The 24,845-nt window shown below is 45.4% G+C and overlaps 1 protein-coding gene across 1 annotated transcript in view; it reads left to right on the forward strand.

Annotated features, from left to right (window-relative positions):
• Positions 1-22,386, forward strand: part of B4GALT1 (beta-1,4-galactosyltransferase 1) — a 47,987-nt gene extending 25,601 nt beyond the window's left edge. The window contains exons 2-6 of the mRNA XM_039875575.1: positions 297-532; positions 14,729-14,916; positions 17,335-17,457; positions 19,134-19,238; positions 19,456-22,386. Of these exons, the coding sequence (XP_039731509.1) occupies positions 297-532; positions 14,729-14,916; positions 17,335-17,457; positions 19,134-19,238; positions 19,456-19,588 (785 nt within the window). The 3' untranslated portion in view covers positions 19,589-22,386. The remainder of the gene's footprint in view (positions 1-296; positions 533-14,728; positions 14,917-17,334; positions 17,458-19,133; positions 19,239-19,455) is intronic.
• The last annotated feature ends 2,459 nt before the right edge of the window (positions 22,387-24,845 follow it).

Here is a 24,845-nt window from a genome sequence, read left to right on the forward strand (position 1 = left end):
TTACCTCATTTCTATTTAACGATTGAGAAACATAGAGCCTGAGGGGATTGTGTCCTGGACAGACGAGTGCTTCCTAGGGTGACCAGCCATCCAGGTTTGCCTGGTACTGACAAGCTTCCCAGAATAGTTGGTCACGTTATTGCTGGACATAGTACCTAGAGCTGGGCGTGAGTGCCTTTTCCATGGCCACACTGCCATTTGTTGGAAGCTGTTTCTTACAGCCTGCTCATCTGACACTGCTTGTGAAGTAGCAAGTCCTATGGCCTACTAACTTCTCCTTCCCTCCACCTCTCTAGCCGGCCCCTTGACGATAGGGTTTAATATGCCTGTGGACCTGACACTTGTGGCGGAGCAGAACCCTGAGGTGAAGATGGGCGGTCGCTATGCCCCCAAGGACTGCATCTCTTCTCACAAGGTGGCCATCATTATTCCATTCCGAAAGCGGCAGGAACACCTCAAGTACTGGCTGTATTACTTGCACCCAATCCTGCAACGTCAGCAGTTGGACTATGGCATCTATGTTATCAACCAGGTAATGTCCGGGAAGATGGAGTGAGGGAGGGAATGTGTGTGTGTACAAATATGTGAGTAATGATGCGGGCGAGGGAAGGGAAGTAATTTCCTAGACATCTGGCATTTTACACCCCAATATCCTTCTTATCTTAAACAGTGTAGATGAACTAAATGCTATGCAGTGTGCTTGCTTATTGCTATTCTTTCAGGCAAGGGAAATTGATGATTTGTTTGTTTTGTTTTTTGGAAGTAGCCTTCCCACAAAATTGGGAGAAAAATGATGGCCCTAATTCTCTCCAAATACAGAACTGATTTTCCTGTCTTTGAGTAGCTATGTATTTTCCCTTTTAAAAAATAAAAACTCCCATTTAGATGTCAGACTTTTAGGCAACTTCAGTGTTATCCAGTCTGACTGCATTTTCTGGGGTACCCACAGGAGGCAATGCCCTTAGTCCAGGCCTGAATGCCAGGCCCCAGCAAAATATCTGGGGAAGTCTGATTTATGGGTGAGTGAGCATCATGTGGACTGGACTGAGTCTGAGAAAAGAAACCTTCTTACTGCGTGTCTGATACGCATGTGCTGGGCTTTACCCTGCAGGAAATTAATGTTGAAGACATATCAGCCTCCAGCACCATGACCTGGAGAATCAGATTGATCTAAGAGGCAGAATTGTTGAGATAACTTTGCTTATTTCTAGTCTGAGGAGCATTATTCTTTTTCCAAGAGTATAAGTTTGATATTTAAAGTTTATTCTGAATACTAAAATTCGTATCTTTAGACTATAATCTCTTAGGTATAATAACATCTAACTTCTCTATATACCAAATTTCACTGAAATTCCTTGGAAGAGGCAGAATATGCTCATTTCTAAAAGGCCCAATGTCCATTTTATTTCAAGATAAACTCTGGATCTGCTTGAAGTAGTAAAATTGTTGGTAGTTGACAGCTTCCATCAAAGTTCAGGGACTTTGTGTGCCTTCCTTTGGATCAGAAGGGGAGCTAGAAATAGCAGTGTGTCCATCAAACATTTCTGAGGACTGCCATGCATAGTATCGCACCAGTTGCTGTAGAAAGATGCTAAAGAAGTGTAAAGTCCGAGTTCTACCTGCCCCGAAGCTTCCATCCCAACTTATGGCAAGTGGGACCGTTCCAGGGAACAAATTTGTTAACAACTCCAAATAGTAGATGATTTGATTGTGGCTGCCAAATGCCCTGGAAGCTCAGGAAGGAGAGAGCAATGGCCTGGAAGAACCAGGATATAAAATAGTTCTAAAGGCTGGCAGGAGACATGGGCTTCTCAGCTGGGGCCAGTGAATAGGGACTTAAAGGCAGAAAGGAACCTTGCATGCTCCTGGATATTGAGATTAACATTGGGTAGGAAAGTAGCAGAGGTTATAAGGCAAGGCCAGGTGTGTGAGCTGAGTCTGCCAGGCAGAAAGGAGCAGAACAATCCTGCTGCAAGGAGACAGCTCTAGAATGGGAGAGCAGGTGGCGGGCAAACCCATTGGGGCTGTTTGAATCTCTTGGCCAAGTGAGGCACAGATCAGGGTCCTAAGAAAAATCTGTGAGCAAGACAGCTAGACAGTCTTAGAAGACAGTCTTAGAAGAAAATGTAAGAGAGGTAAATATGCAGGCCAATAAGTATTTGTTTAGGTATAAAGACGTGTCATCAAAGATCACTTATCTGATGCTGGTGAGCACATGTTGATTATGGCAAAATTCAGAAGCCCATACTAAACCAATGGAAGAAGAAGCCACCCTCACCAGGAGCCAGCAAGGATTACTAAGAATAAGCCTTGCCAGCTGCATCTCCTTTTTTTCTTCGATGGTTATTGTACCAGTAGATGAGTGATACACTATAGACACAGTATTGTCAGATCTCATTCATCAAGGCATCTAATGGCCTCCCACAAATCTTCCTGACCAGAAGACAGACATCTGTGGTCTGGATGGTATCTAAGTTACATTAAAATATATACTTGAGTAAAGAGGGTAAGAGAGTTAAGTGATGATGCAGAAAAAGTCAAAACAAATATTAGACCAGTGAAATATAGCCACCATCTTAAATTCTTATGACATAATTTACATAGATAATCCTCAGTTTTCAAACAACAGACTTCTGAATGTCTTATATCTGCTATATACTCCTGGCTGCCCCAGTCCAAGCCAGTGGAAAAGCTAAGCAAGCCAGTATAGACCAGTAGCACCACTGACCTGGCTAACACTAGACACTGCCTAAGTTGGGAATTCTCTCAAAGTGTACTTTCCAGAATGGAGATCTGAGGCCAAGTGCATTTGAGGAATGCTGGGTTGAACAATGGGAAGCAGTTCTCATTCCTTTAGAGCCCTCAGTGTACTAGTGTCCATTACAGCCTCATAAGTACTCAGCACGTGGTGCTTCCTGAACTTGTCTGACTGGAGCACTGTTTTCCAAGAACCATCTCGAGTAATGAGTGTTCTGTGGATCACACTTTAGAGACAGCAGGCAGCCTCCTAACTTTCTCTAGGATACTGAGAACCTTCCATTCTTCCTCCCTTTCCTTTCTTTCCCACTTGTCACTTAGCATTGGAAATATTTTATTTTTAGTTTTTCAAACATATTTGTCTTTTTTCCCTCGCCCCTTGTCAGTATCATCTGCATCTTCCTCCATCCATGTCTTTTTGCCTCTTCATCTTTTCCTTCTCTTCCAAGGGTTAGCTTAAGAGCTAGCTTCCCATCTTAGGAGAATCTTTCCTCTATTTCTTTCTCTTCCGGCTAATTTTATTTCTTCTGCTCCAATTTCACTCTGCTTATTTCTTTGGGAAAATATAGACTGACTTCCAGATAACCAAGTGTAAGAAGAAACTTGAATTCTGCCCTGCCTTTCAAGTAAAGAATATTATACCATAGTAGTAAGGAACACATAATAAAGTAATGATAGGAGACGTAAGCCTGTAAAAGAGGCCAGAGGAGAAACATTTGCATCACTCCTCCATTTACAACTTGGAAACCTCCAGTGTTCCTTACATGATAGTTATTTTAGAGGAAGAAAGGGAGCTGAAGGGAAGTTTGTAGCATCTGGCCTTGACCTTTTTATATTGTTTGTTGAGCAAGTAGGCGTCATTAGAGCCTCTTAGTGTCTCTGTCAGACACCCCGCTTGTTATTTTGACTCATCGTTCACCTCCCTACCCCATTTAAGATTAGGGAGAAAGAATGCTTAAAATAGGAGGGGCCTCTGAGACATCTAGTCCAAGGGGTTCTCAGGTTTTTAAGAACAGAACCTCCTTCTGCCCCCCATTAAAACTACACAACCCTCCATCTCCAACAGGACACAGTGGAGTTAATCTCCTTGAAGTAGGGCCATGTCTCCGTCCCCATCCCCACCCCCTAACTTCCCCTTCAGTCTTTGCTGGGATTTTCCTGGGCTCTGGAGGCCAGATGGTATGAAAATGTCTGCTCTATTTCACAGGTGAAGAAACAGGCTTGGAGAGGGGAAGTAGAAAGTCGCTTAAGTAACAGCAGGGCTGCAGCTCAAACCTCTCTCCCTGACCCCTAGTGCCCTCTCACTGCAGGAGAAGTAACTTTCCCCTCAAGGCCATTTCATCCCTTCCCAAATGTGTTTCTCAAAGCCGGGTATCCAGAGTTTCGAGTGAGCTCCAGCTCAGACTGCTTAGGTTCTGGCTCTGCCACTTTCCAGCTAGTGACCTTAGGTTTGAGTTCTTCAATTTGAGTTCAGTTGAGTTCCTCAGTTTCCTCATTGGTAGGAGGACAAAGGTTTAAGTACCTCCTGCACGGGGTTGAGAAGCACCTGGCATCTGGTGAACCCTCAGTGAACAGTAACTGATACTGCTGTGATTTGAGCTTCTTCTGTTTGCCCTCTGCCCCCCATTCTTCCTGCCCATTTCCTCTGCCCAGTACTATGGTGATAAACTCTTTACTGCTCTCCCTGCATCTTGCTTTACTTGTGGTACTCAGTCACTCGGTACCAGTGTCGATTCTCCCTCTCATTTGGTGGCCTCCATAGGGTCAGAGAATAGTGGATAATTCCATAAAACAGAACCATTAGGTGACAGAATCTCGGGGGATGTAGGGACCATGTCAAGCCTACCCGCTTCTTCAGAGTAGGGTTGGGTCTCTAGCTCCACACATAGGGGTGATCTTTCATGGGCTTTTGTGGCTCCTACTCTGTCCATATTAAGCTGTTGACCACCCCATTTTTGTTTAGACCCCTTCGATCACCATAACAACTTACATTTCACAATAAATGAGGTGGGAGGGGAGGTTTTACCAGTTGAGATGGAGAATACGCATTGCTATTTGTCCTCAGATCTCCTGCCTAGCCTACCAGTGTTTGAAAATCCCATTAGGATTCTGGCATGTCCAGCCTCTTAGAGCCAAGGGTGCTGCTTCGAGGCATAGATGTCCTACCCAAGGTCCAGCACTGGTACCTTTGCGCGGAGGCGGACATCAAAGTATAGGTGATGGGGGACAGTGCATACTGCACTTCTCATACTTTAATCGGGAAAGGAAACAAACCATGGAATGTAAAGGGAAGACAGGTTGCACATGGCAGCATTACCCTTAAATAATAAATATAGAATGTTTGTGAGATAAACCATCGTAAAAGTTACCACACAAATGAGGAATGCAGGCCCAGCTAGCTTGATGGGTTTGTAATCACCATGGTGGCCTTTGCCCTGGAGCCAGCGCCCAGGAGCGGTCTTTCCAATTCCATTTGTATATCCTCTGGTACCTTTGATCTCACTCAGCTTCCTGAGATCTTTCTAGTTCTGACCATGTCACGCCCTCTCATTAAACCCTTCGTTATGTTGCCACTGCCCACGAGCAAGAGTTGAAAGCATCTGAATGTTTGAGCTCAGCATCCAGGACCCTCTGCAGTCCAGCCTTGACCTGCCTTCCTTCTCAGCACTCCTTCACACCCTTTGTGTTACAGCCATACTGGCATCTCCATCTTTACCCAGATACATTCCACGCTCTAGCCTGGAGCCTTTGCTTATGCCGAACCTTCTGCCCTGCTTGCCTGCCTTCTCTCCCCTGCTTGCTCTCCTTCTGGCAACCATTTAAAGCCCCCCAACGTTATTAGCTCTGTGAAGCCTTGGGTGGAGCTGACTTTTCCGTCTCTCATGCTCCCAGGACACTTAGTGCTTCCTAGTGAGGGATGATGGGTGATTGCCTGTGTGTGTGCTCACCCCAGCTGGTGGCCCCTGGACTCCCAGTCCCCTAGGTCTACCTGACCACACGGCTCCATGCACAGTCAGTCCGGTGCTCATCCAGGCTTTGGAGCACGAAGCTGTTCCCTGTGACTTCTGCCTATGTACTTACACCCACTCTCAGGACCCTTTGCTCCCCATTCTCTAGTGAGGACTGCACCTCTTGGAAATGAAGCTTCCTTTCTCAGGCCAGGTCATGACCCTTGGGAACGTGCATGGCCCCTTCCTGGGGCTTTCCCTCAAGTTTCCTACTTCTTACTGACCAGAGCAGGCTGCCTGGGACACAGCCCTTAGGGCGGCCTTTCTTTTCAGGAAAAGTGAAGAGAGCCAACTTTAACCCTGTGGTTGTTGATAAACCATAAAACTTCTTTGTGGTTTTTATACTTTGGACTGAATATCTTTTGTAGTCTCATTTTGAATTTTGACCCTAACCACCCTCCAGTGAGGCACATGGTTATTCTCGTTGTTCCTGCTGAGGGAAGGCTCACAAAGGTAAGTAGGTTGCTTGGGTCCCCTGGTGGCTGGATGGTGGAGCTGGCATTGGACAAAGATCATCTGAAGCCTAAGGAATGCCTCACCTTGCTAGATTATTCGATTTCCCTCACTGAGGAACAGCTCCACATCTAGTTGGCAATGCTGCAAGTCCCACTGGGTCATGGGGAGTGGAGGGTAGCTTTGGAGTGACACCCTCAGAACCCTCCAGGAGGCTTGTCCAATTATGCTAACAGCTAAACCCTGGCCTGAAGGGCTGGGTTGCCTGGAAGTAGAGTGGGGACCTGGCTTGTCTGGCTTTGGAATTTTTTCCCTCTTCCTTTTTATCTGTGCACTGTTGTGGGATGGTTCCAGGCTGCTTGTTTGGGACAAAGTGACGGCAGGTTTGGAGAGAACCCTTTGTACCTTCAGTGAGTGAGAGCATCTGTCACCATACCTCAGCAGTTTGTCTCTGTCCCTGGGCCAGGCAACTGGTTCCTAAATGAGGCCCAGATGAATTGGGGTGAAGCAAACTCATGAGCCTGCGCCATTACTGAGGACAGCTGCCTGACCCTGTGGCCCCCACTGGTTTGGTTTCTGTCTTGATCATTCATCTCTGTTTACCATCCTCCACCCCTGCCTTCCATTTCCTCCCTGAGCTGTCAGTGTCCAGATTGATGTGTGCAGGAACAGGGCTCAGGAGGGGCAGGGCTAATCCTATCCTGTGGCATCCCTTCCTTCGAGCACTCAGACTTTTGGAGCCTAGGGCTCTAGAGGGTTGCGGGAGGGCTGGGAGTGTCTGTGTCCTACCACTGTTTGTGCACTGCCCCAGTGATGGGGTCTCCTTTGCTGTTTGTTTTCCTCTCTGTCCATGGCTCCTTCCATTCTCCTGAGGAATGTGTCAAAGCACTTACAGGTACTCACAGGGCTGGTGACTTGCCTCCCTGGATGTTATTCTGGGAAATGCCATTTTCTCTGCTCACTCTTGACTTCAGGACAGGGAACAACTGCTTATTAGAGATTTGCCTTTGCCCTGGAACAACGGTGGTTGGAATGGGCCCTTTTTCCTTTGCAGCCTTGACATTTGCCTCTCTTCCTTACCTCTCCTTTTTGTATCCATCCTTCTTTTTTCCTTTTTTTTTCTTTTTTTTCTTCTAGTGGGGGCCTTTTGCCTTTACTTGTTAATTCTGTTTGTAGCAAAGCCAGCTGAAGGAGGAGCTTCTCTCTGTGGTCTGCTTCTTACTCTCCACCTACCTCCTCTTCTGTACCCTCCACCTCCTAGAGACAGAGAGAGAGAAAGAGAGAGAGAGAGAGAAGAGAAGAGAGGGCAGTGCCGACCTAACTGCTGCTGTGACCGCTGCCGCCGCCACCACCACTGCTGCCACCCTGGTAATGTCCACACGCCTCCAAATCAAACCCAGAGCCCAGGCCCTGGGGGAAGCTGTGTAATAATCCTGCCAGTGTGCCATCCTTTGGGCCCCGTGGTCTGCCAGGGAAGGTCGTGGGCTCTGTGGGCTCTCTCAGAAATGCCAGCCCATTGTACAGGCCTAAGAGACTTTGCCTTAAAATTAAGCTACAGGTGAGCTCATTCTATATGTATGTAGACTTTTGTATCCTGCTTTTTTCTTAAATTCTGTATCATTGACATCTTTCCATGTTATTTCATAGTCTTCATAATCATTACTTTCCATGCCCTCATAGTAGTTGAGCATGCAGTTCTGCCATAATTAACTTAGCCATTCCTCTATATTACCAGGCATTTAGATCATTTCCACTCTCTCCTAGTGTAAATACCGCTGCAATAAATATCTTTGAGTCTGAAGCTTATTCTGTGTTTGCATCTTTCACATTTAGGTTTCCCCAGGCTAGATTTTCAGGATTATGGGTTCAGATATGATTTAAACATTTTTATAGTTCTTAAGATAAATGGCCAAATTGTTTTCTGAAAGTGAAGCCTTTATTTTTTAAAGTGTTTTACTTTAAAACTGCAGAAAGTCAGTGCCTCAGGCCCAGGGAGAGAGGCAGACATCCTGCTATGGCTCCTGTGGAGCTGGGGTTTAAAAATTCTTTTCTCTTTGTTCACCTCACTCAGAATCCCTGCTGGACTTTCCTGTTAGCTCAGTTCTCTCCAAAGGCAACTTATGGCATCTGAACTGTGTTTTAGTCTGGCAGGCCAAGGATATATTCACTCCTGAGAGTAATTATTTTGTCAAATAGAGAACCACCCCATCAGCTCCCTGGCCCTGAAGGGCTCGTTTCCTTCACTTACTTAGTGAAAAGTTTACATCTCAGATCCAGGTTTCGCTGCAGGCCTGTCCAGGCTCTGGGCTACCATATTATTATTGTTAAAATCAAGAGCTCCATTGCTGTGAAATCATGGGTAAATGGATATTAGCTCTCCACAAACTCAGCATTTGTGTAATCTCAGGCCCTTCCCCATAATCTCTGGGGATCACCTCCCAGCCAGCCTGTCCACTATCCCAAGGCCCACACGTAAGCCTGCAGGTCAGTCCTCCCGCTGGACTGCCTGGCCAGAGCTTCCTCTCTTTTCCTGCCACCCATTTCACCTAGACCTTTCCTCTTGGTGTTTGGGCACAGAAAAGCAGAGGGTGATTCAGCAAATATTTTCACTGACTACAGACCTGTTTCTGGATCATTGAGGTTGAGAGCCTGTGGGTAACTACGGGAAAAGAGGAGTGGCATTGTGATGGGCAAGGGCCTGTGTATTGTCTCTCTCATCATGTAGAAATTCTATTCTTCAAGAGTCTTGACTTGGGGTTAATGTTTCCAACCTCACTGCTGCTGTGTCTTTTGGTAGAGGAGCAGCCTAGTATGGTCAGTCCCCGAGCTATCATGGGCTGGGACACGTCTGCTGGTGAGCACACATGGGCCTGACATCCAAGGAAGACAGGGCGGTTTGACAGATCTCCTAGAGACTATTAGAACTTGGGCCAGCAAAAACCATGGCTTTTTGTAGTTGGTTGTCTGTCACCTGTTGAAATCAGGGTAAGGCCATGCTTGGCTTAACCACAGTCAGAATTTGCATGAACCACAGTGAGGATTGGACCACACTCTGGTACCTGTCCTGAAAGTCCCACAAAGGTTGCTTTCGAGTACAGTGCCTGCTGCGTGCCTAGGGAGGAGAGAAGCTGAGGGGAGGTGGAGGGGGGGTGGATTCCCAAGGGGGTCGAGGGCATGAAATGCTGGGAAGAAGTGGAGCCTTGGGGAAGGCATTCTCCACTTGCCCACCATTACTGCCTAGTCTTTATGTCTCAAATGAATCATACAGCAGCTTCCAAACCTGTCTCCCCACCTTCAGTTGGGGCGTGGGGCACAAATCCCGTCTTGACATGCAAAACATAATCCTTGTTTAAAACCTTCAAAGGCTCCATGTGGCCTAAATCGAAGATAAAGCTTGAGTATTTTAGCAGAGTACCCAGCCTCCCTCTCTGTCCCATGATTTGATCCACCTCCACCTTCATATCTTATTCTGCCTTCCCTATTTTGTATTTCTTATAGCTCCTTGAAAGTTCTCTTCCTCACAGCCTTTACAAATGCTGCTCTCCTAGGAATACTCTTCTCAGGCCTCCTCACTAAACTTGGTTGACTTCTTCACAGCTTCCGATCCCCCGGGGCTAGGTTAGTGTCTCCATATCCAGGTCTCCATCTGTGCTGGGCTCTGTAGCTCCCGGGACAACCTCACCGCCCTCCTCTTCCCTCCCCTGGTAGCTGTCTACCATAAAGTACTCACTGCCCATTACAATCGCCTATTTAACTTGAAACACCCCAAAAGTGAACCTGTGTTTTTTCCTTTTATGTATCCCTACTGCTAAGCATAGACACTCAATGACTAGTATATGAGAGGAGAAACAGGACCTTCTGGTCCTCTTCTGTCTCTGGGGTTGGCTTGCTCTTTCTTTCTTTTCTTTTCTTTTTCTTTTTTTTTTTTTGGTAACAGATATAATCACATATCATACAATTCCTTATTTAAAATATATAACTCGGTGGCTTTTAGTGTATTCAGAATTGTGTATCCGTCACCACAAGATCAGTTTAGAAAATTGTCATTACGCCAAAAAGAAGCCCCATGTCTCTTAGCTACCAATCTCTCTATTCCTCCCAGCCCTAGGCAACCACTAATCTTTCTGTCTATATATTTGCCTATTCTGGACATTTCATATAAATGGAATCATAACAAATATACGATCCTTCGTGACTGACTTCTTTCACCTAGCATAATGTTTTCAAGGTTAATTCGTGTTGTAGCATGTGTCTGTATTTCATTCCTTTTTATTGCTGAATAACATTCCGTTGTATGGATATACCACATTTTGTTAATTCAGCTGTTGATGGATATGTGTGCCATTTCTATTTTTTAGCTATTGTAAATGATGCTGCGATGAACACTGTGTAAAAGTTTTTGTGTAGATGACGTGTTTTTATTCCCCTTGGATATATTCTGGGAGTGGAATTGCCGAATCATGTGGTAATTCTTTATCTGAGGAACTGCCAGACTGCTTTCCAAGATGGCTGCACCATATCACATTCCCACCAGCAGTGTAGGAGGATTCCATTTTCAGTGGACATACTGTTTGCTCTCTGCTATCTTTAGTGTAAACGAGGGCTCTAAAAAAAGATTTTAATAGCCCTGGAGAGCCACCTGGTACTTCTTAAGACATTCCTCCCTGCCACCCAGATCTGCCAGAAGGATTTGCTGCATGATGTGTCTGAAGGTAGCTTCTTCTTTTCTCCCCTCCGGAGAGCTTGGCCTTCAGTCCCATACCAGGCCTCCCACTTCAAGTGTCCTCACTCTACCCCAGGCCAGCGTGCCTGACCAAGCCCAAGCTCCTGTCCTTTCTTTACTGGCCATCGTTGGTTCTGTTTGACCGACTCATATACCTACTGTCAGGATTTTATGCCCAGTCATAAAATGCTTCTCTGTGAGCTCTGGTCAGTGGGACAGCTGCCCTGTCCAGCTGTGGGAATGCCATATGGTTTTTGGCCTTTCATCTTTCCTTTTGTCCTCTCTCTCTGCTAGGAGGAGCCAGTTGCCCGAGAAGGAAGGGATAAGTATAACTTGTCTACCAATAGAAAATGAAGCCTGCACTTTAAAACGATCGGTCTTTCAGAGGGACATCTGCTCCCAGTGCGCCAGCTCCCCTTCACCATGTGTGACTTCCTAAGCATTTCACGCATCTCTAAAGATCTCTTTCCATGGCTGCTATAGAGATTCTCATCATATGAGCCACAGGCTAACTCTCTTGAGCCTTAATCCTTACAAAAATCCTCCCCCTATCAGAGAAGCAGAATTTGGAAGGAATCTTGGTGTTGATTGGGAAGCATGCACACAAATAGGAGAAAAGGAGGAGTCTCCAGGTTGGATCTCCGGGAGACATTTTGAAAGGTCTGACTGTTCAAGATGGATGGGAACCCTTTCTTTCGTAATGGTTGCCAACATTTGTTGCTGGGCAGTGTGCTAGGGCCTTTTCATGCAGTGCCTCATTTACTACAACTCACCTGTTGTCATGCCTATGACCAGTGAGGAAACTGAGGCCTAGAGGTGTGATTTGCTCAAAGTCACATAGCTAATAAATGAAGAAGCTGGCATTCCTGGGATAAAAATGCATGTGTCTGTCATAACATTTTGGCTTGGCCAAATAGTAGGTGCTTGATAAATGGTGATTTGAACGAATGAAGTGGCAGGTGCACTGGATGAATGTGCCCAGTGAGGAGGGGCAGGAATGGGGGCTGGATATCTTCCTGGTCCCCTGAGAGGCATGGGCACCTGCTGTTAGTGCTGGGAGTTGTGGACTTGCCAGGGCCTGTCTTTTTTATTAAGAATGTTACCCACGGTATTATAGCAGTCCACCCAAAGAAGCCTAGAACTGACATTTCCGTAATCCCAAGGGAGAAAGAGGAAGACGCATACTTCTCTCATCTATCATCCCGCTGATCTGGTGTTCCTAACACCTGCAAAAATATACTCTGCCATTCCCTTCTCCCAGGATCACACAGGTTGAGGCCAGGCTGGGAGGAAGGGTGGAAGGGGTGATGTATAGTTCAGGTCATTTTAGAAAACTGCCTAACTGGTTCTAAGTGTGGGCCAGACACTGGAATGCCTTACTGAGTCCAAGGAACTATTGCATCCCACGTGGGGAAAGGGGCAGAACCAAGTCTCTTCCTTGGGTTTCTCCTCCAGACTGCCATCGTTCTGGGGGCTTGGCTCCAGAGGTGCCCATTTATGGCTCCACATTTCCAGTTCCTGGGAGAGGGAAAATGCTTAGTTTAGTCTCAGTCAGGCGTCTGCTTAGATCAAACAGTTGTGGCCAGGCGGCCAGGTCCTGTGGTTAAGAGCCCCTTGCCTCTGTCATTAGAGAGAGGACCAAGAGAAGGGAACACTGGGCAGCTGCACTTGGAGGTCTGCTGCACAGGTGTGGAAGGGCTTTGTTGAGACACTGCCCTTTCACTTGAAAAAGTGTTCAGTGGGTCTGAATTGTGTTTGAAAATGTTCAGAGAAAGCTAACTCTTCTAGAGTCTTCATGGGGCTGAAGGAACTAGGAAAGTACCAGGCACAGGCCTCTCTGCCCATCACTGAAAGGTAGAAAGCTTGGGGAGGAAAGTAAGTCTGGTTTGGGGTGAAGGTTGTTACAAGATTGTTAAGATGATTAAATGACAATGCCATGCATGTAAAACACCTCGTGCCTGATCTATCATATCTTCCCAATGAATATTAGCAAGGTATTGTTGCAATAATAATAATTACAACAACTTCATGGTTTTCATATGCTGTTTCTAAACTTTGAACTTTTTTTTGCTTCATGACTTTAGAGAATTAGCCAAAGGCAGAATTCTGAAAGTCTTAACTGGTGAGACAGCCAAAGAATACAGCGTGTGATGTTGGGCACAGTTTTCTCTTTCACCATGTATGGTTAGAAAGCTTTCTCATGGGCTGAAGAAAGGAGCTCTTGTGTAAGATGCTTCCTTAATTCACTTAGTGGTCTCTTGGCTGCTTTGTATGACTTCCTGGAACTTGTTTTCTTTGAGTGGTTCGTTTTCCTGAGTCACCCACCTGAAGCTGGGTTTTGTGGCGCTGTTCGCCTGCTTTGTGCTCATAGAGGCAGCCTTGTGGAGCACCAGTTTACAAGTCTTCTCTCGAGAGCCTGGAGAGAGCGCTTTGGGCATCCCACTTCTGAAGCTTTGTAACCACTTCAGGCCCTTCCTTGCAAGACACTTTTTTTTCTCCAAAGTAGAGGGCCCTGATCTTCTTGATTCCAAGAGAGATTAGGAAAGACCATAAAATGAGAATTCCAGAGTGCTGGGCTCCAGTCCCAACTGTGTCACTTTTGTGGCCTTAGTTTCTTCATGGCGTTGTTGGGAGGATTCTGGTCGGGATGAGAGCACATGTGTGGAAGGGCTTATGAATTGCTAAGTGTAAGGATGGCGGTGTCAATGGTGTAACTGCCCTTAGTAACATAGGGCCATGGGGGTTGGTTAAGAACAGAGACTCACACTGGTGACCCTGAAGGAGACCTTTGGTTAGAGCTTCTCAGAAAGGATTGCTCTCTGCCATTGCATGTTGAAACCCATCCATCAATTTATCCATCCATCCATCCATCCACCCATCCGTCCGTCCGTCCGTCCGTTATTTATTGAGCTCTTATTGTATGCCGGGCCGTGTTCAAGGCACTGGGTGAATAAATAGTAAAAAATTCCAGCCTTCGTTGAGCATACATTCTAGTGGGGGGAGACTGAAAATATGTAAGTAAATAAAACATGGAGTACCTTTGCATGAACAGACTTGGTGCTTTGGGGCTCAGTGGTCGGCATCCTGAAGCAGGTGTTATCCTCTCTCACATACACCCTCTCAGACACCCTATTTATATCGTGGCATGTACCACACTGCTTCCCACCATATGCTATGAACACTGGAAGGGCAGAGATTGAATTGGATTTGCCCTGTTTCTCTGGTGCCTAGTTTAGTGACAGACACCTGATAGGCACACGATGTGGTTATCAACCTTAGTGGACCATATAAATAAAGAGGGTAGAAGTGAAAAGTCCCATAGGCACTAGTTTCCTGGGTATCTTTTCTGTAATTAGTCTATAAATAGTATGTAAATAAATGACACGTATATTTAAATGCCTTTTCACCCATCAATACTATTTCCTTTTAGCACTTCCATAGATTTTAAAATAGCTCCATTCCGTTATATGGCTGTACCATGATTTATTTAACTAGTTCCCTAGTGGTGCTTATGTCATTGTTTGCAATCTTTTGCTATGACGAACACTCCTTGGGGGAACTACATCATTCATATATCATTCTCACATTTACAAGTCCTACAGGATAATTCCGAGAAGTGGGATTGCTGACTCAGGCTATACCACTTGATATTAATTTGTAAATGAGGGCAGAAAAATGAGGCCCAAAAGTGGAGTAATGACCATGTGTAGTGGACAAGTTACCAGTCCCTGTGTTCTGCCGAAAGGCCTTCTGGCATCTGATATCACTTCTTTTGTTTCTGCACTAGGCTGGAGAGTCCATGTTCAATCGTGCTAAGCTTCTCAACATTGGCTTTCGAGAGGCCTTGAAAGACTACAACTACAGCTGCTTCGTATTTAGTGATGTGGATCTCATTCCAATGGATGATCGTAATGCCTACAGGTGTTTTTCACAGCCACGGCACATTTCTGTAGCAATGGATAAGTTTGGATTTAGGTAAGAGCTGTTCACCGAAGTCCACAGAAAACACATTTCTCTGTGATATGACAACAGGAAATGCAGTTCCTCCAGCCCAGGAGTGTCTCTTTAGGCTCTGGAAAAGAATGCCTACTCTGAGAAATGAGTGCTTTTTAAGTCCAAAATTAGTTATTGTTTGAGAAGGTAAGTGGAGTGCAGAAATGCCTATAATCCCTGTACCTCCAGACAAGAATAGTTTTTAATGTTTGAGATGGCTCGTCTAGGCTCCAGACAAATCCTGTTTCTTTGTTTTCTTCTCTCTCCTTCCCCACCCAGTTTGGGAAGCAAATTAGAATCATTCTCCTCTAGTAAATTCTAGGGCTTGCATACCTCAGTAAATGTTCCTTGGTACTTTAAGCAGAACATGATTTTTAAACAGAAACATGATTCTGTTTCTCAGCAACACACAGGCTTCTGCTTAAACCTGAGGCCCAAATGTTTCTACCCAAATGCCCTTAGTGAGAAGGTCAGCTGATGCTTGCCCCCAGGGACAGTGGTATAATCCAAAGCATTTTTTCATAGGTGGAAAATTACCCTGTAGTCCATAGTTTTATCTTAATAAAGAAACAAACAAATGTTTATTTTCTTCCATAATTTATCCATACTTGTATTAAGACAAATTGGTTTTAAATCACCTATCAGTTGCATAACCTGACCCTTCCCTCCCTGCTGTAAGAAGCTGCAGGAAGTTGTGCTACAGGTTACAGTTTGTATACGCACCTGCCTCGGGCTGATTACAAGGGTGGGCCGGCCTGGGCCTGACCAGCAAGCAGTCCCTTGGTTTGGATACAGTTGCTTTCTTTCAGACTCAGTTTTATTCTCATAATTCTTTCTATCTTCCTTTGCTGAGGGAATGAGCTCTTTGAGATGAATATAGTTAGGGATGTTATGAAGTCCTTCCCCCAGATCAAAAGTATTCAGGCCGTAAACTTGCTGTCTTCAAGGGGGAAAAAAATTGTAAACAGCTCTCTGCCCCACATCTTCCCTCCCTCTCCTCCCTGTTTGTGTCATCTTCTCTTTGAGATGCACGGGCTCGTACCCCGGCCTCTCTTAATTCCTCCCTGGAAGCATGGTGGTGAGCACCTAATTCTTTACCACAGCACCATGTCTGTTTTTTCCAGAACCACTTAAGCTTGTGAGATGGGGCAGAAGGAGGTAAGAGAAAGCAGCAGAAACAGCAAAAGCAGATCTTATCAACTGAGCTGTACTTCCCTTCAAAGTGGCAAAGAATCCATTTCTATAAAAACACTGATTATCAAAAAATCTTGGCCTGGGCACCTCTGGTTCAAACCGTCACATTTTAAGTGCAGGCTGAGTGTGAGGAAAGCCGAAAGGTGGATGACTTGGCACCTTGGTGATGACACCTCATTACAAACAGATTACCTTAGATTCTAAAGCAGGCCCCCAGGGATCTTCACTTATGGATACTTGCAGTCAGAATTCCTGCATGTATTTGAAAATAAGAATCGCTTTTTCTTTTCATAGGTTCTGTATGGTTTGCCTGACTTGTCCCTCTAAGTCTGAGTTAGAGTTTTCCATAATTTGTGTGATAGATTTTGGTCTCTTTGGATTCTAGTAAGAGACCGAGTGTGTTTTGGAACTGTGCACGGGGCCATCACAAAACCATAACCTTTAAAGCACCCACAGAAGGCCTTTGCATGGCCTCCAGGCACATCCTGATTCTTGACATTTCTCATCACTGCTTCCTCTGTATCCCTCAGGAGCCCAAGAGTCATAACCATTGAAATATTGAAATATAAAAAGATTTAGACAGATGAGAGATCCTTGATGCCCTGCTGCTTGAAAGTGTGTCCAAATAGCTTCACCATTATACATTTTGCTAAGTTCAGTATATGGTAGAAATTTCTAAGAAAATTTTATTTTTAGGAAATTTTTAGAAATGCTGTCTTGACTGTTAGAGTCAGTGTTCAGGCCAATATACCTTAAGAAGAATGAAAGCTAGACTAGTAGATGGATGAGCACAGGGAGACTGTAAAACACTCTCAGATTCCTGGACCTCCTGGATAGGGATTTCCTGTGCAGGAGCAGGACACCTGAGAAACAGATTCCTGAGCAGTGCAGAAAAACAGCTTTATGCTCTTGTCACTGACCGATTTTCTAGATCACCACAGAAGCAACACAGTATTCTTAGAATGAGGAAGACTCTACTTTAGACTCTACTTTTTGAGATATATCTTCTCTAAAATAATCTTTGTCTGATATAAAAACAGAACAAAGAAAACCCTCATAAACCCCCGCTTAAAAAGTTCCAGAGAATAAAAGTAACTTTAGAAGTGTTTCTGGTTTGATCAAGCTTTTTTTTTTTTGAGAAAGTCAAAACTTACTAATAACTGGTCCCTTGTGTATATGTGTGTGTGTTTTTTTTTATTTCCTCAGCCTACCTTATGTTCAGTATTTTGGAGGTGTCTCTGCTCTAAGTAAAGAACAGTTTCTCACCATCAATGGATTTCCTAATAATTATTGGGGCTGGGGAGGTGAAGATGATGACATTTTTAACAGGTAATGGTCACAACTTAGATCTCCTTCTTCCCTGTCACTGTTCATTTCCTGTTTTTCATTCAGTGCTTGGTTATTCTGGAAGGATCAGCCCTCAGGAGGGATGCAGTTCCTGCTAAGCCCAGATTCTTAGTTGTGCACTGTATAGACACTATAGGTGCTGAAGATGTCTTTAGGAAAATTAGCTTCTGTGATTTTTGCATTAGCCTTGGAAAATGTAAAAGGAGAACCAAGTGAAGGGATGGGCTTACTTTGACATGTAACACATGCCATTTTGTACTGAAGGAGTAAACGTGTCCTTTGCAAAAAATCAGCATCTCACTGTGGTCCTGTTTTAGTGTGGAAGAAGTTTCTTTGGGCAGGATCCCAAATTATTCACAGACTATTTGTACTATTTATTTATTTATTTTTTGGACTTCATTTTAACATACACAAAAGAGGACAGAGTAGTGTGATGAAACTCTGTGGATCCACCAGGCACTAACAACCATCATTTCATGACCAACCTACCCCATCTACACCCTGGGGCTCTTTGGAAGCTGGTAAAACCTTTATCGTGTGGGTTCTCATTGCATGTGGTAAAAAACCATCTGTCAGTAGCATTTGAAACCACATTCTGCCCAGTTCTCTTTGGCAAGGAGGCTTCAATCCTGCCAACCACCTATGAGCCAGTCCGAACTTGTCACTGTTTGATGTCAGAATACAGCCTAGTGCCTTCTTGATTGGAGTACACTGATTTGATCAGTTAACAGAAGGTGCCTGTCAGAGCAGCACCCAAGTCATTTAAGGTTAACTTTGTGTGAGAAGTTGGCATAGATCCAAGTCTTTAATATAGGCCAGAAACCTTTAAGTTGTCCAGGAACAGCCAGTCCTGCCTCTTGCCTAACTTTTCTATTCCTGCTGCCAAGGTTTTGGTCTTGGTCCTCATTTCTTTCCCTCAGACTCTACTCAGAACCTTCTGCCCTGTCCTGGCTGCCTGTAGTCTTATTTCCTGCTCTCCATTCTTACACTGCTTATCAGAGAGATGTCTCGTAGGCCAAAAACTTTGAGAAACACTGCATATTACTTTCCTTTCAGACACTGGCATTGTTCGCTGGGATGTTTAAAGCTCTGTAGAGGCCTCTGTGATTTAGCCTTTGCCCTTCTTTCTAGCTCATCTCCAGCCACTTCCTGCCCCAGATTCTTTCACCAGTCCCTGGAAGCTGGTGTTGCTTCCTGAGGGCACTCTCCTTGTTCTGCCTCCCTGCCTTTGCCTGTGCTGTCGGAAATGCTCTGGCAGACACCCATTTGTTTTCATATCTCGGTTCTGCCTGGTGTTGCTCAGGTAGCGTTAATTGCTTCTCTCTGTGCCCCACAACCCCACCTTCCCTTCTTCACCTCCATCCTGGCACTGACTGACCTGTATTCTAAGCATCCATACTGTAAGTTCCACGAAGGCAGACACATCTAGAGCCAAATTCAGCTGAACATAATAGTCACCAACACAAACCACGTAATCAGTGGTAAAAGAACATGGGGAAAGGGTGTGAGTTTTAACCAGTGCCATACTGGACTGGGGTCTGGGCCAAGTAAGAACAGTAAGCAGGATGCTGGGTGGGGCAACAGTCTTGTATCTGGGGTGATCAGACCCAAGCTTATGGCAGCTCTACGATGATGGTTTGTCCATTTATTCCTTGCAGATTAGCTTTTAGAGGTATGTCTATATCTCGCCCAAATGCTGTGATTGGAAAGTGTCGGATGATTCGCCACTCAAGAGATAAGAAAAATGAACCCAATCCTCAGAGGTATGTTCTGTGTGCACTTATATTCCTTCTTCTCCCTTTAGGATGGGGCAGGGTGCAGGAATAAGGCTCTGGAGAGAGCTCTGTGCCTCGAGGGTATGGAATGGTTCAGTCCATGGGGTGTGGTGACAGGAACAATGAAGTACAAACATTTAATAGTTTTTTTTCTTAAGATTTTTGTTTTTACACCAATCACACTTGCCCTTTTTTTTTCTTGTAGATTTGACCGAATTGCACATACGAAGGAGACAATGCTCTCTGATGGTTTGAACTCACTCACTTACGAGGTGTTGGACGTACAGAGATACCCATTATATACCAAAATCACAGTGGATGTCGGGACACCGAGCTAGCATTTTGGTGCACTGATAAGAGACCTAAAAATGGCCAGGGACCTCAGCTGTGTCGCTGCCAATGTGCTGGGCTGGTCTCTCTCATTCTTACCAATCAGAGTGATAGGCCCCCTTCACTCATCACTCACATGCCTTTCCAGATGGCCAGGACAGAGTCGGGTATTTTGTCCCCAAATTGGCTCAGCATGTGACTTCTTAGCTCTACGAGGCGTTTGTAAGTGTAGAACCAGTCAGCCTTTGGGGGGCTCTCAGCACATCTACAGTGTCACCCTAAAGAATCAGAGCTGTATACAACCCCAAAATTGGTTCCCGTGGGACTCATTCCCAGCTATAAACTATTACTTTGTTGTGAAATAGGTAGGACTTTTGCTTTAAAATGTGTATTCATATTATTTTATGAAAAATTGGAGAGTGCTGCTGAAATTGTATTGATGTGATATTTTTTGGTCGTCATATTTTAACAAAACATACAGCTTAACTATTCTCATTTTACTCCCTCCTCTCTCTTCTTTTAGAGGTATGCAGCTGTCAACAATCACTGTGTGTGTCTTTTCTTAGCAAAAGAATTTTAAAACTTGAGCCTTGGACCTTTTGCCCTGTTAACTGGTGAATTCCAAGGCAACGTTAGCCATCAGATCAAAAGCCTTGGGTGTTCTCACATTCAGTGGCCTTTCTCCACATTGATTTGTGAATGTAAAACTTTTTTAAAACAGCAATTTGAAGTATTTTAAAGAAAGACCAAATTGGATTTTGTTTATCATCTAGCTTGATTTTGTGTTGATCCAGATTTGCATAGCTGTTTAGTGTTAAGTCTTGGCAATTTATTTTTCTGAGCATGCTATGTAAACTTGAATTTCCTATATATTTTTATTGTGGTGTTTTAAACGTGGGGAAGTGACAGAGCATTTTTTTTTTTAGGGGGGAAAATTATGTATGCTGTAGTGGCCATGAACAGGCCCTGATTTAGCTGGCAGGCCAGGTTTTGTGAAGAGCAAAATCACCTTCGGATCCTTCGATGAGAGCAAGGCCTCCTGGTCAGCTTTATCCTGCTGGAGCTCTACAGGGAGACTGAAGCCTTGGCCCACCAGTTAGGGCTTCTCTCCTCCTCACCCTCCCCAGGCAGGCAGGGCAGAGGGAACCTCCACCTCCTTGGACTGACACCCCTCCCCCCACCTCCTGTCAGGGCCCTAGGCTGAGGGGTTGTAAATGACAGCAATCAGGTTGTTTACTGGCCCTTTTCCTGGGGAGGTGGAGGGAACCTCAGTTATGGACCCCCGTGGAGTCTGGGGGCTGCCTCCCTCTGTAGGCTCTGCCCCACACTGCGTGGCTCACCTTGCAGGACCGGTTTTCCTTCCTCCCTCCCTCTTTTTATTCCTTTGCCTCCTACCTGTTCCCTAAAACTTGCCTGTGGCACTCAGGGTCAAACAGACTATTCATTTCCAGCGTGAATGTGCCTTTTAATTAGAGATCTAGAACGAAATTCAGCTGAACCCACCCACACTCCCTCACGACCACTCTGGTGCCTAAAGCTTCCCCTGCCTTCTCAAGTCTTTAGCAGGTGCCTCCTACTCTAGGGAGGCTGAACCACGGGGCTATGTTTCACAAACCCACCTCTCTTGGGAGAGGCTTAGCTTGCCTGGGATGAGATGCTTGAGGCAGTTTCTACTATTCGGTGCTCTTGCTGGGTCCAGCCTGGGCTAAGGGCATGAGATTCAGCTGTCTAATCCCAGGGTTGACTTTTCAGCTGGTGGCAGCTCAGACCGCCACCACTGACCTCCTGGGAACCAGCTCCCTCAGTGTGGAGGTTGAGTCGGGCCCTAATCTTACCTGTGCCTTTATTGCTTTGAGCATCTCAGATGCTAACTTGGTTTTTTTTCCCAGGAGCCTTTGTATTGATTAAAATTTATTTTCCACTGCAGAAGCAGTTGGGCTATGCAAAGAGTATTTCTTCTGTGAGCTCCCGGCTCCTTAATAGTGATGTTCCTAAAACTAAGAACAACTGCCCTGAGAGGGAGTTTTGGGAAATGCGAAGAATGAAGGCCTCTCTTTCTGACCCCAGATCCTGACTTTTCCAAAGTGCCTTAAAAGAAAGGATACAAATCCTGGGTGATAACTTCTTTGTTACTTTACTCTTGAAACAAAATTCAGACTTTTTTTCTTCTTTTCCTGTTGTATTTTCCTTCAGGTTACATTGGAATAGTCAAGTATATGGTTCATTCTCAGAACCAAGGGAAATCCTGTGTCACCTGTTCCTTATTCGCTAACCTTCTGGTGCTCTCATGGGGTCCACCTAGGCCCAAGGTTAGGCTGGACCCTTGCCTGGTCTTGTTTGATGCTGTAGGTCTTGTTTCCTTCCTGGGGAGTTCAGGGCTGACGGTTCAGGGAGCACTTCCTTCAGCTGGAAGTTGTTACCGTGGAGTTGTCATGTGCTGTGCCTTTCTCTGTTTTGGTCCTTCCTGTTGCTGGTGACCCTGTAAAGAGGCCTTTGTAAAAGATCAGAGGGCAGAGGTGGCACAAGTCGGTAAAGGAAATGCTGGTGCTGGCTCTCAGCATGGGCGGGGTCTCTGCTGACCCCAGGGCTGGCCATGGGGTACCCCACAAAGCCAGGACAGCAGCTTTCCTGTCCTGGGGACCTGTTGTGCTGTGTATTTTGATTTCCCTTGTGTGCAGATGTATGTATTTACCATTGTAAGGGGGCGGGGGAATGTCTGACTTTGGTGTTCAAAACAGAACTGTATTTTTTGCCTTTAAAATCTAATAATATAACGTGAATAAATGACCCTATCTTTGTAACTGCAGATGGTTTCTCTTCTGATTTAAGGGGTTTGGGCTCTCCTAGAACTGGAAGGCAGTGATTGGGGCTGCCTGATGGGAAAATCTAAGGAAAGCAGAGGTCTGCTTCCTGTACCTCCCTGGCTCAGAAGTGTCATGGCTGAGGCATTGGGTGGCCGGAGGTGGTGGCATATCCACACACCACCGAGGAATCACACAGCTGAAGTACACACACCTCACTGGAATCAGCTCATAAGAAAAATATTCTGAGATAGCCCAGGTTAAATTATAGCAGCCTGAGAGTGAAAGAGACAGAACTTTTAGTCTGTTCATGGCTGTGGGCCAGCTAACAAAAGACTTCTCATATTCCTGTTTTACCCGTTGGAATTTCAGACTAATTTCCAGGTGGCTATTTTGCAGATTATTTTAGCCAGGCACCATCTAATTCCAGGAGCCTCTGCTAGTTTACACGTGAGTTTTCCGGACTGCCACCCACACTTCTTAGGAGCAGACATTTCTTTATTCGGACTCTTGCTATTCCAGAGCTAGTCCTACTTCACCTTCTCCCACCCCTTTGCTTATAGCTCATGTAAATTCTTTCAGACTACCTCTTTCTCCTCCCTTCCCCTTACATGATGTATAAAATGCTTACAAAACTCTGAGACAACAGACATGGCTGTCTAGCCATACTATTGGTAGTTTTGTCTTCATACTCCCAAATCGGTCTTTTGGCTAGCATTTTGGCTCAATAAAACCTTATTTAAAAAAAAAAAAGATCGTGGAAGTTAAAGATTTTTAAGTTTAACACAGCTATTTCTCCATTGGTGCCTCATTTTCTTCTATGTATAATGGGAATAATAACACAGAATTTTTGAAGCTTAAAGAGATGATATATCTAAAACAATGACTGACACGCTCACTACACAACTACACAGTGCTTACTTACTACATGGTAGCTGTTGTCACTTCAAATAGAATTTTCCCTAACAGTTCTCTGGCCACATTTCTGCTATTTCAACAAACGCCAGGAGAGTTCTGAGATTGTTCTCAGAGCCACTTTATGCAAGGCGTTTATAGTGTCACTTAATTGGTACTATACAAGGTAAGGTTTCTTGTCAGCCCTAGGAAATTTAATTGGATGTTCTAAAGGGTCTTAGCTGTGATCCAAGGATGTGAGATAGTAAGTACTTGTCCTTACTGCCCCTGAGGTCAGGCGTCAGCAGTCTCTTATATGCTGCTTAGATTGATTGGCATCTGAAAGAAGTGGGCCAGAGGAAACCAGGGTGTGGGAGAGGTCATCCCTGCTGTCCAGGCCGATGGAGCTGCAAAGGTGGGGCCAGTTGGGAAACAGGAGCAGGAAGGGCAGCCCCTTGGAGTTCCCCTCCTCCTTGTCTCTACCCGTCCCTGTGGCTGCCGGAAGAATCCTTAGTGGCCCCAGGCCTAAGCAGAGGTAGTCTGGGGCTTAGATCTGACCTTCAAACAAGAGGTTCTGGTTCTTTGGACAAAGTGCTGCCTTACAGGCGTTGTAAGCTGCAAGGTCTGGATTAAGTGGGACAACTTTCCCGCCCCAAAGATGCACATAGCCACACAGATGCATATACACAAATACGAGTAACAAATCTTACATGTGCCTATGAGAGACCAGAATGCCTGGGTTCAAATCTCGCCGCTGCCTCTTGCTAGTTCTATGACCTTGAGCAAATGACTTAACCTCTCTGTGCCTCAGTTTGTTCATCTGTATAATGGGGATAACAGATTTCGTAGGGTTGTTATGAAGATGAAGTGAGTTAATACTTATCAAGCACTTAAAGCATGCCTAGTGCATAATAAGCATATGTGTTACAAATGTTTGTTAAATATTTTTAAATGCATGTGGGCACATGTGCTGACATGTACATACAGACTAGATTGCTGTACACATTACCTATTTACACGCCAGACGCAGTGGAGATCTTCCTTTTTCCTCTTCTAGGCCACATGTCTGGGGCTTAACTATGTGGCAGTTGGGCAGGTGAACCTCAGGGTAAGTGACCACCCCTCTTGGGGAGACACCCAGGACCTCAGCAGTGGTGCTTCCCCCTCCTCTTCCCCCACCTCGCCTTAGCAAAGGTGTTTGGGAATGATGGCCTTGGGGGCTTGAACCCCTCTGGTGGGCTCCAGTGGCCAGGAAGGGAAGAAGGTAGGAGAAAGAGGTCCAAGGACAGGTTCCTGGGGTTGGCTACTGCCTTGGGAAGTGCTCTGTCTCTAGTCTCCCACTTCGCATGTGACGCAGACCAAGTCTGAGCCAGGCAGAGCCCAGTAGTCACGAGTGTGGATTTAGTGGGCACCAGATTCCCCTTTCCCGCATATAGTAGCTCTTTTCTATGGGAGAATGTGACCTGGATGCCATGTCACTGATCACAGATGTCTTTTGGAGGCAGGGCTGTGGTGCCCGGGCAGATGGGGGCCAGTAGAGATATGTGAGTAGAAACTCCCCAAGCAGGAA

The sequence above is a fragment of the Pteropus medius genome, unplaced genomic scaffold, assembly GCF_902729225.1.
Source record: "Pteropus medius unplaced genomic scaffold, Ma_sr-lr_union100, whole genome shotgun sequence".
Lineage (NCBI taxonomy): Eukaryota > Metazoa > Chordata > Mammalia > Chiroptera > Pteropodidae > Pteropus > Pteropus medius.